The sequence below is a fragment of the Alligator mississippiensis genome, chromosome 4 (assembly GCF_030867095.1).
Source record: "Alligator mississippiensis isolate rAllMis1 chromosome 4, rAllMis1, whole genome shotgun sequence".
In the NCBI taxonomy this organism is placed as follows: Eukaryota; Metazoa; Chordata; order Crocodylia; family Alligatoridae; genus Alligator; species Alligator mississippiensis.
Genome location: NC_081827.1, coordinates 91,934,175 through 91,947,728, shown reverse-complemented (window position 1 = coordinate 91,947,728; position 13,554 = coordinate 91,934,175). Strand labels below are relative to the sequence as shown.

Here is a 13,554-nt window from a genome sequence, read left to right as displayed (position 1 = left end):
CCCGCTGGGGGACGGAGGCACGACCGCCACTGCTGGCCCGCTGAGCAAATCTTGCAAAGCCAGCGGATCATGGCACCCAAGGGAGCCTGCCCCAGCCCCAGCCCTAGTAAAATCTGTGGGCAAGGAAGGAGCCCCCCAGGGGGCGCTTGCCTGCCTGTACACAAATGCCAGGAGCTTGGGGAATAAGCAGGAGGAGCTCATCCTCCTGCTCAGTGCAAACAGTTACGATGTCATAGGGATCACGGAGACCTGGTGGGACTCCACCCATGACTGGACCACGGGGATAGATGGCTATACCCTGTACAGGAGGGATCGTGTAGAGAAAAGGGGCGGGGGTGTAGCTCTCTATGTTAAGGAAAGCTACGCGTCCCTGCAAGCCGATATTGGCGACCAGGGTGGACGGCTGGAGACCCTCTGGGTTAAAATCCGTGGGGAACACGGCACAGGGGACACAATGGTGGGAGTCTATTACAGACCTCCCACCCAAAGTCCTGAGCTACACCAGGAGTTTGCCCAGGAACTGGCTGAGGCAGCTTGCTCCAGGACCATGGTTGTCATGGGTGACTTCAATTACCCCGACATCTCATGGGAGGATCGCTCAGCAAAATCTGAGCGGCCGCAGAGCTTCCTCTCGTGCGTGGATGACCTCTACCTGACTCAAGAAGTCTATGGGCCAATGAGAGGCAAAGCGCTGCTCGACCTGGTGCTGGCTACTGGGGAGGACCTAGTCGGCGACCTAGTGATCGATGGGAAGCTGGGTGACAGCGACCACGAGCTGATCACCTTCACCATCCGCCGAAAAGCTGGCAAGTCGGTCAGCAACACGCAAGTCCTTGACTTCAGGAAAGCTGACTTTGACAAGCTCAGGAGGCTTGTCAGTGAGGCCCTAAGGGACTGTGACCGCAGGGAGAGGGGAGTTCAAGAAGAGTGGTTGCTCCTCAAGGGAGCGATCCTCAATGCACAAACTAAGTCTATTCCATCTCGGAGGAAAGGCAGCAAGAGGGCACAGCAGCCCCCCTGGCTCTCCAGGGACCTAGCAGACCTCCTGAGGCTAAAAAGAAAGGCCTACAAAGGATGGAGGATGGGAGTCACCTCCAAGGAGGATTATTCTGCACTGGTCCGGTCCTGTAGGGAGCAGACCAGGAAAGCCAAGGCTGCAACTGAACTCCAGCTAGCTTTGAGCATCAAGGACAATAAAAAGTCCTTTTTCAGATACGTGGGGGAAAAGCCGGAGGAAAAGCAGGGGCAACGTTGGACCCCTGCTGAACCAGATGGGGAAACTGACAACTGACACCCAGGAAAAAGCCAACCTATTAAATAGGTACTTTGCGTCGGTCTTTCATCAGCCCCATGGGACGCCCGTGCCTGCTATAGGGCCGGGAAGTCCGGGTGAGGGTGATCCCCTGCCCTCCATTAATGCTGACTTTGTGAAGGAACATCTTGAGAAGCTGGATACCTTCAAGTCAGCCGGCCCTGACAATCTTCACCCCAGGGTACTCAAGGAGCTGGCGAGCATCATAGCCCAGCCTCTAGCGCGGATCTTTGAAAACTCTTGGCGCTCTGGTGTAGTGCCCGAAGACTGGAAGAAGGCCAACGTGGTGCCTATCTTCAAGAAAGGGAGGAAAGTGGATCCGGCTAACTATAGGCCCATCAGCCTGACTTCTATCCCGGGGAAGATCTTAGAAAAGTTTATTAAGGAGGCCATCCTTAATGGACTGGCCAACGCCAACATCTTAAGGGATAGCCAGCACGGGTTTGTTGCGGGTAGGTCTTGCTTGACCAATCTCATTTCCTTCTACGACCAGGTGACCTATCACCTGGACAAGGGAGATGAGATTGATGTCATATATCTTGACTTCAAAAAAGCCTTCGATCTGGTGTCCCATGATCGTCTCTTGGAGAAACTGGCCAATTGTCGCCTTGGGTCCCCCACGATCCACTGGCTGGAAAATTGGCTCCGGGGTCAGACCCAGAGGGTAGTAATTGATGGAAGTCACTCATCGTGGTGTCCTGTGACCAGTGGGGTCCCCCAGGGCTCTGTCCTTGGACCCATACTGTTCAACATCTTCATTAATGATGTGGACACTGGAGTCAGAAGCGGACTGGCCAAGTTCGCCGATGACACCAAACTTTGGGGCAAAGCATCCACACCAGAAGACAGGCGGATGATCCAGGCTGACCTGGACAGGCTCAGCAAGTGGGCGGATGAGAATCTGATGGTGTTCAACGCCGATAAATGCAAGGTTCTCCACCTTGGGAAAAAAAACCCGCAGCATCCTTATAGGCTCGGCAGTGCTATGTTGGTTAGCACTATGGAAGAAAGAGACTTGGGGGTCATCATTGACCACAAGATGAACATGAGCCTGCAATGCGATGCTGCAGCTAGTAAAGCAACCAAAACGCTGGCTTGCATCCATAGATGCTTCTCAAGCAAATCCCGGGACGTCATTCTCCCCCTGTACTCGGCCTTAGTGAGGCCGCAGCTGGAGTACTGCATCCAGTTTTGGGCTCCACCATTCAAAAAGGATGTGGAGAAGCTTGAGAGAGTCCAGAGAAGAGCCACGCGCATGATCAGAGGTCAGGGAAGCAGACCCTACGATGACAGGCTGAGAGCCCTGGGGCTCTTTAGCCTGGAAAAGCGCAGGCTCAGGGGTGATCTGATGGCCACCTACAAGTTTATCAGGGGTGACCACCAGTATCTAGGGGAACGTTTGTTCACCAGAGCGCCCCAAGGGATGACGAGGACGAATGGTCACAAACTACTACAAGATCGTTTCAGGCTGGACATAAGGAAGAATTTCTTTACTGTCCGAGCCCCCAAGGTCTGGAACAGCCTGCCACCGGAGGTTGTTCAAGCGCCTTCATTGAACACCTTCAAGATGAAACTGGATGCTTATCTTGCTGGGATCCTATGACCCCAGCTGACGTCCTGCCCTTTGGGCGGGGGGCTGGACTCAATGATCTTCCGAGGTCCCTTCCAGCCCTAATGTCTATGAAATCTATGAAATGCCAGCAATTGGACTCAGTGGCCCACAAGCATCTGTCCAGTTCTGTGTTTCAGTATCATCCATTCTTCATTGGCTTCATCTTATCTTTTCAGGGCTAGCTTGCAGAAAACATCTTATGCAGCAGAGCTGAATACTATTTTCTGTGTACCCCTTTGCCAAAATTCCCCAGGGAAGACGTTTGAAATTTGCCAGACTTAGAAAAGTGGTGCCCAAATGCACTATCACCTGGAGTATATTCAAAAGCCATAAAAATCAGGAACAATTCTTAATGACTTGTGTTCAAACCTCTTTGAGAATTTTGTTGCTATTGTGTCATTTAATGTAAAAATATTTTGCACAATGCTATCAGTTAAAGACATAGACCAGATAAATAACTGCAGTATTTTTCTAAATAAACCTTCAAGCCAGAAAAAATCTCTTCTGCTACCACGTTCTTTATTCTGTCCACTTTTTCTTGAGGATCGATAACATTTTGCCTGCAAATATGTTGTGTGTCTCAGTTATAAAGGATTTTATATTCTGTCTGGGTGGGGGGAAGCTGTTTTTGTATTGATTTTTTTTTCTTCTGTACTAAGAGAAGAAGTACACATATTCCTTAAATTCTGGAGCCCTTGATCCTCCTGTCACATATCACAAACTACCATAGCACACTAACACCCATCTGACATTTCAATGTCTATTGGGCTAACAGAAGGAAAAACTAGAAAACTGAAATATCTTTCTTCCACTCATAGGGTGCATCTACACGTTACCCTATGGCAATGTTATTACTGGACTGGTACTTTTGGAAGTACTAAAACACAGTGCAGTAACCATCCATACTGCACCATACACACAGCGCATAATTATTTTTAGTAGCTACTTGCCGTAGTGGTGTGCTATAACAGGAGAGCACACCAGTATGGTGAAGTAGCTGCTGGTCACGTGTAGACACCCATGGATGCTATGTCACTGTAGTGTGTGACTATGGCAATGTAGTATCACATGTAGACATGCCCATAAGGCACTAGAGTTACTGGAGCTTCACAGCAAACCAATATTAAACTGCATTAATTTAGAATTAGGGTTGTTATTATTGCTTATACTCCAGTGCCTAAAAGGCAAAGATATCAACAGTGAAATCATCCGACATGTGGGTTTTGATAGTTGGTGTGACTGTCATAAATTACGTTATAGAATGTAATTCTGTGGGAGTTTCACAGCTTTGTAACAATTAAGTTTAATCAGTTTTCCTGCCAATCAAGCTGGATTTCTGTCTCATTCACTCTGATGTCCCTTTCTGTGCATAGCCATATACCGTTTTGTTAGGGTGACATCTACTTCAGCATGCATGGTCCATGAAAAGCCTTCTCTGCACCACAGCAGTGAGGATGGAGAGAATATCCTCACATACTCTATAGTCAGTAGAATTTCCCTGGTCGTTGGCACAACAGATAGCCCAAAGTCATGAGGATAAGTCTATGGCTTTTCTGTAGTGAGCAACCTCCTCTAGAGGAAGATATGGCCCATTGGAGGGTAATCACCAAAGCAATGTCAAAAACAAAATGGTGTGGGTATACACATGTGTACTGGGTAAAAGGGGAGTTTCTTGCAATTGATGAGTAAGGCAGATGGGAGAAGACAAGTGACAGAGGCAGAAGGTCCTTTGTTCTTCAGACCTCATTTGACTTGAAAGCATTAATAAGTCCTGGTGGTGGTTTTGTTTCTCTGTTGCAGTCATCTTTAACCAACAGCGACATCATCTTTGTGAAGCTTCATGCCCCATGGGAAGTCCTAGGCAAATATGCAGAAGTAATGAATGTAAGAATGCCTTTCAGGTAGGTGTAAATAAATTTTGTGTTAACCTCCATATTCAAAATTTACTGTAAAGATAATGTAGAACTACAATTAAATGGATGCAGAAAAGCTATGCTGTGAATTATCTCACAACTTTAGAAAATATGAAAAGATCAACAGAGATACTATATTCATTGCTATTTCTTGTTAATGCCTGCAATTTCCATACAGTATCAATTCTAAAATAAGGCGAACTGTAGCAGCGCTGCTGTTTTTCATGGGGTATTCTATTCTTAGGCCCTTTAACCCCTTCACTGCTGGAGCCCCCTGCATACTCGTGCGCTGCTGTTTTTTAAATGGACATTTCATTGAAATTGGGAGGTCGAGACGATCCAGGTACGTACGGCAGCACAGAAGGTGCATGTCTGTTGGACGTATCTGGTATGTTCGGCACCTGTAAATTGTCTGTTCTACAGTACAAATTAAGGGATAGACAGAATAAAAATAAGTATCCAATCTAAGAGAAGAATGGCATTCAGATAGTAAATATGCTTCTATCTTTGGAGAAAGAATAGAAATTGTATTGTATGCTGTTGGTGGCTAAATTAATTTAATCTGATCATACAGCTTTTTTATCTTTTTATCAAACATGATTTGTATGACAGATCTCAATTTTGATGTTAAAGTCTTATTTTTCTCTGTTAAAATAACATTAAGGGCTTCACTTGAACTCTCCAAGCTTCTAAACTGAGAAGGCCTGATTTTCCTCACACTTAATGGGAATTACATCTCATCTAAATGGAGTTATTTCTGATTTATCCTGGTATAAACAAGAGAATCAGACTCAGAATATGCAAAGAATGAATGATCTGTGATGAAAGCTGTACCCAAAACTTTATGGATGTCCCTTTCTCATTTTGACATTAAAAAAATACCATTATATGCTATAGACCATTGTATTTTATTAGGAAATCAGTCTGTGGGCTTGTCTACATGTGGACCTTTTATGTAGTATTAGCCTAAAATCAGCATTTTTAAGTCGCATGAAGGCCATGTGTCCACAATTATGCCCCCTTAATGCACCTTAAAAATGGCAATTTGGGGCTAATCCCACCCAAATGTGATACCTGCTTAAAGCAAGTACCAAATTTAGGTGTGATTAGCTAGGTCACATTAGTCCACATATAGACATTTAATGCGCATTAACATGGCTATACATGGGCTAATGTGATTTAGCTATATGAGCCTAAATATAATGCACATTAAATCACTTCAATGCACATTAAGGCATCCAAAATTGCTTTAATGCACCTTAAAGAAAGGTGCATTAAGTTTAGGCACATGTAACTGCAGTTGACCCTCGCCATTCGTGGGGGATACGTTCTTGTATCCCCTGCAAATGGTGAAATCTGCGAATAAGGCACTACGTTTATGAATGCAGTCTGCATTCATGAACATAGTGCCCCCGGCAGCTGGGGGTGGGCACAGCTCCAGCAGCAGTGGCAGGAGCCCAGCAGCAGCAAGCACGGAGCTCTCAAAGAGCTCCTGTAAGTGTATAAAGTATATTTAAAATGTGGGTTTGGCATTTATAATTGAATATAAATTTATAAATATTTGAAACTGCGAATGCCGAACCCACGAATAGCGAGGGTTTCCTGTACATGTGTAAACATGCCTTGTATGTACTAGAGTTTTTATTTTAAGACAAACTCTTTTTTCCCCTTGTATGTGCATGTTTAGTGTTAAAAAGGAGAAAAAAATGCCAGCATATTTAGTGTCTTATTTTTTTTTTTTCTAAAAGCATGAAAGAAATAAGTCAAGTTAATCTTTTGATGCCATTGGCATTACCATGGGATGAAGTTGCCCCAACATATAATGGTAATAGCTCCTGCTTGTCAATCAGAGCATCATCTAGCAGGAAGTCAAATTTTAGTTTTTATAGAAAACTTGGACCTTCCTGATCCATACTGCTCAGATGTGTCAGTAGACAGCAATGTTAATATAATTCAGAATATATAAAAATCTGTACAAATATTAAAATGATTTCTTGACCTGCTGCGTATTTTCATCTCTATTCTTTGAACAGTCATTGCAAGATAGGAAGCCAGTAATGTATATAATATATTTATAAAATTACGAAAGAGAGGCATACTGAAATGTTCCAATAGAAAGTTTTTATACTAAATAACTTTAAAAGAATTTGTTTTCAGAAGTGTCCATTAATTTTAGTTACCTCTATTTCCAGAGTGCTTAATTGAACACACCAAGGAACTAGTTTCCAAGTTTAAGTACAGACATTCAAAAAGTCCAAGGCAAAATTGATCCAACTTACATGGGTTTCTCTAAGCTGCGTAGATTAGATCAAGAGTGAATGGAACACACATTTGCCCTTCAGTGGGAGGGAGGAACATGCAGATGCTTGCAGTGGCTGAGACTAGAAAGCAGGGGACACTCCCACATGCCTCTCAGTGTGCCAGATATTGCCGAGGGCATCTGAGTGCAAATGAGTGGGGCCCATCCTTGACTGACTATCATGCACATGCCCCCAACTCCCTGCTGTCACCATGAACTTTCCCGTGCACCCAGCCAACACTTCCAGGAGAACCCCAGAGGGAGTCACCATGAACCCCACCCCGCCACCACCATCACTGCCAGCTGAGCTGTCAGGCATGCCATGGTGACTCACTCTGGGGCTCACCTGGAAGCCTAGGGTTGGGAGTGAGAGAGGGTCCATGGTAACAGCAAGGGGTTGGGGGGGATGTGCATGGCAGCCAATCAGAGGTGGCCTGGCTCTGTAGAAGGAAGGGGCCTAATCCTTCTTCTGAGGGGCTCAGTCCTTTCTTCTAGGGAATACTTCTGTCCCCACTGCCCAGCATGAGCCTCCTGGACTGTCCAGAGCATCTTGCTGGAGCCCAGCACCAGCAGCAGCTGGCAAGATGTGCCAGGCAGTGAGGACAGGAGTGCTTCATAGAAGGAAGTATCAGATCCCTCATAGCTTGGCACCAGCAGCAGCTGAGGGGCCTGGTTCTTCCTTCTATGGAGTGCCTCTGCAAGCCTCCCGGGCTGCCCAGCACATCTTGGCAGCTGCCGCTGGTGCCAAGCTGCAACAAGACATGCCAGGAAACCTAGGAGGCCCTGCACCAAGCAGCAAGGACAGGAGCACTCTGCAGAAGGAAGGACTGGGTTCCTCAGTTGCCGCTGGTGCTGTTCCGAGGGGCCCGATCCTTCCTTTTATGGAGCACTCCTGTCCCTGCTGCTCAGTGCCAGCCTCCCTTCCTGCCCCCCTTGCCTGCGTATATCTGTGCTGGCTTGAGGCCATGACAACCCAAAGTAGCTGAACACTCCACAACTGGTAGCACATCTCCCTATGAGGGGGGCAAGCAGGATGGGAGGCACAAAAGCCTCTGGGATGCCAGCAGACAGCAACCTAACATGAATTAATAGGGGATCTGGTACAAAGTTTGATAGACTGATCTAACCTAAACTGATTAATTCTTATGCTACATCCATCCAAGTCTATTTCAGGCCTGGGTTCTGCCATTTTTAAACCAGTCTATGTGCACTGAATTTCTGTCCTGTTACAGGTTTAGCCAGATTTTGGCCCCTTACACCACCATATATGTAATGTATATACTTTGCCCAAACCTGTTGCCTTATTCACAATTCCCAGTAATTTTGGTTAGAATTGCCAATACATTACACCATATCAGGAGAAAACACCTCTGCAATTGGTACACTGAGGTTTGAAGCTGGGCACCCAAAATGAGTAACTATTTCTGAAATTTGGGATAGAATCCAAAAGAGCATGAGTGGAATTTTCCAAAGCCCTGGGTTCAGTGAGGGTATGATGAACATTTGCCTTCAGTAGGAGCGGAGTTAGATTAAAACTGAATGTTTTTGAAAAGCTCATCCTTAGTCCACACTCTGAACGATAAAGATTTTGAAACTATATAACATTATTTAAATTCTGAATTCTGGAAAGTAACCCAGATCAGTAACCCTTTTTTGTATCTCTGTGGTTTAAAGCAGCAATACAACTTTTATTTTAGAAACTTGCCAAACAATTTCTTCTGGGTCACTCATGGGCATTGCTATGTTATTTTAGAATATTGATAAATATGCAGAATGAGTTGTGTGGTATGAACCCTTCCTTTTACAGAACTGGTATAAATCAGCATTAAATGATGGAACATTTCAGAATACATAGAAACAACCTTGATTTAATAATGACCTCCAGTGGATGACAAAAAAGTCAGACTTAAGGAGCAGGGGACTGGAGTTCAATAAGGCATCCAAATCTTGCAGTAAGATATATGGTTAACAAATCCACACCTGAAAAGATCCTAGAGGTTTGAATGGCTTTAAGATTCAATTTCTCTTCTGAAAGAACGGGCAAAATTCTTAGAGGTACTTTGCATAACTGAACAACAAGAGATGAGCAACTGGAAATTGGGGTGGAATCTGGCTCCACCCAAACCTGATAGGGAGATCACTCTGCAGGCCTTCTGGGACAGGAAGCATAAAGAAGCAATCTGCTACTAGGCCAAAAGAATCCAGTGCAATGCACTTGTCTGACTGCTTACTGGCCCCTCACACACATACCCAGTGCCACACAGCTTATTCTACTTTCAACTGAAATAAGCCATGCCTGTATGAGGGGTGGAGAGACTGGCTGCACATTGGGGCATGTGCCAAGCACGTATTGATTGCCAAGCACGTATTGATTTTGCTTGTGCAATCTAAATATCCATCTGTTTAGGAGGATACTTCCCTCATATCCACCATTTGTCCCAATATGTACTGCATGTGAGGGTATATCTTAGTTATTTAGTTACTATTATACTGCATTTTTAAATGTTCCCCTGTTTAAATAGCATATCATTTTTGCAAGTCCAATTTTAATGATTAAATTATTGATGTGAAAAGCACATAGTTTAATTTATTCATATTTGCATTTGCCCAGTAAAAAATTTACATCCATTTACTGAATTCTTTGACATGGATCTGTTTCTAAGTCCCTGACATCCACACATTTATAATCGCTGAAAGAAGAAAGAAGTCAAAAAAATTAGCTTCATGCAATTCAACCAATGGCAAAATTTGTCTTGGGTTCCTTTGACAGTTCTGTTAATCTCTCTTTAGTCTCTTCCTCCACCTCTTACAGGCTTCTATCTTCAATCTCCTTTCCTTCCTTGCTAGTTCATACTGTAACTGACGATGGGTTTTCTTCTCGACTGGCTTCATTTTTGCTGTTCTTCCAGGAGAAAAATCTATTACCTGCATCGCAGATACAAGTTCATGAACAGGTGAGTAAAACACTTCAGCTGGCATATTTTATGTCAATATTGATCTATAGATAAATGAATGGTAAAGTTCATATTGGAAGGGCAGGTATGAACATACATGTGCTTTACTAGGCTTGTAAATCCATACCTTCAAAGAATATTTGAAAGAAATTATCAGTTTCCCATTGTAGTATAAGGAAACATCTTTCAAATTAGTGGGATCTTTTAAAGCAGAAGAAACTTTTTATTTTTTGGGGGGTGGGGGGTTAAAATATTACTGTAATCTCTTATAAATTATTCTCCTTTACAGTGCACCCTTCCTGACTTATGGTGGTGTTGAAATTAGTTATTTCCTATACTGTAGCTGTGCATAGTGCTTTACAGGTAAATAAAAAGGCCACGAAGCAAATTTATCTGTGATATAACATCACAGAAATCAATAGATAAAGGATTGTTTCCCTAAAGTTTTAACCTTGAAGCACTTCTGTTCAGTTACAAAATATCTTTAAGATGTATTTGCATTTTTGTCTTTTTTACCTCATTTATAAAACAGTCAAAGTCTCTCAGTATCCAGAACTTTCACTCTTTTGATTTGATTAAAAAATTTCTTTGGTCCAAAGTGTCTCCAAAAATCTTGGAATAATGTAAAACCTGGCAAAGGGCAATCCACTTAATGGTTTTCCATGCTAAGATGCTGTTCATGGGGTTTTCAAGTACACTCAGCAATTTATTTACTTTCTTGCATTGAAGTCAATGATAAACTTCCATTAATTTTAATGGATGCTGAGTTAGGCCAGCGTAGAATGTTTTTGAAAACTCATATGCTAGAACAATAGGTGCTTTCCACTGCAGTTTCTGTTGATATCCACAGGTAAAACTAATTTGCCAAAGTGATCTGGACTTGTTAAGATCAGTATTCAATCATTGTACTTTGTATTAAATACCACTGTATCCTTCTGGTAATATGAGAGTATCAACATTACTCCAATATGATAGCATACATATGATTTTTTGGTATGTAACATTTGATCTCTCTGATGAAAAGAGAAATTTTGTTCATGGGCATACGCTATAAATACAGTGAGCTCTCCTAAAGCTTGTTACTGTTCCTCTCCTCAGCGTACCCCAGAGTAAGTGCTTTGGGGCTTACTAACTTTGAAATCTTATAGTCAGCAATTTTTTTTAAAGCAATGCACAGGCTGAAAGAATAAGTGGAAAAATATCAGACAGGAAGGTATACAGCCACAGAGTGCCTTAAAAGTCTCCGTATCCTACCTAAGCTGCAGGAAGTAGGCAGTTACTGTGCATCTGAAACCACATTTTTTTTAGATATACGGAGTTGCTTTTTTCTTGATCACTTGTACTAAGAGGACCTAAGCAGGTGCTAATTTTTTTAATTAAATGTGTCTTGCCAAATTGGAAACTACAGGCTACTCACATTTCATGGTTTATGGTTTCATAGTATGTGTAAACCACACATCATAAACTGGAGGCATGGTCAATGAGCACCTGTTCCTAGTAAAGAATCATATAAGTTATAGATGGACAAAGCCCTAGTTGTCATGACCATTTCCTTGTCGATATCAAATAAACTAGGAGGATGCTTGCTCTGGCCAACCTAACATGACTTGAGCTTGTCTCAGATGGAATATGTTGCTTATATATTTTAATCCCTCAGTGACTGATTGGTTTAAAAACAGTTAATACAAATAATTTTAAGTTTTCAATACTTAACTGTCCCTGAATCTTTCCAAATTCCTGATAGCCTGTTTACTGCATTTTTTTAGCAGCAGGAAAGAGAAGAGTGCAACAGTTATACAGTGGTGTATTCTTTAAAATTTCCCATACTGTACCTCTTGGCTTCTACAGAGACCTGCCAGGTTTATACGTTTGTCTAATGAGCCATGAATTAGCCTCAATCCATGTGCATGTCTACACATGCACATCTACTGCACAGTTACTGAAACTACTGTTCAGTATGGGAGGGTGTCTACATGTGCATGCCTTTTCTGCGCAGGAAATATGGCAACTTATGCTGACTTGAGTGTAAATTTGATACCTGCATTTTGCAAGTATCAAATTTATGCCCAATTAGATACTGTGCAGTAATGCATGTGTAGACGCCTTACTGCTCAGTAACACTGTATGTGTGGACTGATTTGGGACTAACCTTAGTCCCAAGTCAGTCCACATACAGCATTAATGCACTTTAGTGCCTGAATGTGTAGACACTGGCCTATTCCCTCTTACTGCATAGTAACTTACTGCATAGCAAATTTAAGCCAGCGTAAATACATGTGTAGACACACCTAGAGCCAGTGAAACACAATGGGTGCATCCAGATGAGCGTGGATATGCGGTATGTGGCACCGCAGACCTGTCTGCGGCACCACACACCACACATGCAGGTGTTCCCTGTGCTGTTACTTTGCAGCATGGTTTGTGGGGAGTTTGACACCAGGAGATCCCAGGGTAAAAAAAGTGGGGCAGTGCATGTGGCAGCAGCATGCACAACCCAAAACTGGAGCCTAGCCAGCCAGAGCCACAGTCCAGCTGCTGGCTAGGCTTCCAGCCATGCCTTCAGTCCCAGAAGCCACCCAGGACCCCAGCTGCTGGCCCCAGCCTCCCCTAACCCACTTGGGATAACCTGCTTCACATGAGAGCACACGTGGCATGGGCATTCCCCAGGAACAAATAACAATGGCACGAGGTGTCCCCAGGGAAACAAATGTCTGTGCTAATCTAGACACACCTAATATGTTTTAATTCTGTCTATCTGTGTATTAGTGCCAATACTCTGCCTCTTCCTGCTTTTTTGAGAGAGATACCAGCACAGTTTAAAATCTGCATCAGTGCCTATGACCATGTTAAAGTAGCCTGGAGGCAACTTCTGAGGGTCTAATCATTTTTATTTTTCAAAGGATGGAAATAGTTTGCTTTGGAGAGTTGGCTTCAAAATGAAACATGTTCTACACTTCTTGTAGTGTGGCGTATGCAACAGCAGGGAACGAACAAGTCCACAGGGCCCACTAAGGAATATGAATGTTGTAATGACAAAAGCCAGTCAATTTTCAGATAAGCTCATGGTGAAGTCAACATGTTCTTAAGATGAAAAAGTGCTCTGTGCAAGCTGTGATAAACCAGCAGCATACATACCTCAAATATGCATGTTAGGTCTCAGGATGAATGGGAAGAGGACTACAGATTCTTGAGTGTATTAACAGTTTATAGAATTCAGATTATTTTACTAAATATATAAGCCTGTCACTGAATGTGTTGAAACAGTTCTTTATCAAACCCTCCCCAATTTCACTAACAAAAAACAAAGTGTAATACTGAAAGGCTTAATTGCCCCTTTCAATAGAAGAGAGTCAGTGAAAGGGGAGACTCAGAGCAAAGCTTTGATCCTTCATATAGCATTGAGGTGCCCTTCTGCACAGTACAGGCCTGGAGCTGAAGGCCTTCTCTTAGAGGCACTGCACCTT

At 43.4% G+C, this 13,554-nt stretch overlaps 1 protein-coding gene across 1 annotated transcript in view; it reads left to right on the top strand.

The window, feature by feature from the left end:
* The window catches only part of ANO4 (anoctamin 4), a 414,571-nt gene that overhangs the window by 265,912 nt on the left and 135,105 nt on the right, over positions 1 to 13,554 (top strand). The window contains exons 7-8 of the mRNA XM_019480982.2: positions 4,725 to 4,825; positions 10,046 to 10,090. Of these exons, the coding sequence (XP_019336527.2) occupies positions 4,725 to 4,825; positions 10,046 to 10,090 (146 nt within the window). The remainder of the gene's footprint in view (positions 1 to 4,724; positions 4,826 to 10,045; positions 10,091 to 13,554) is intronic.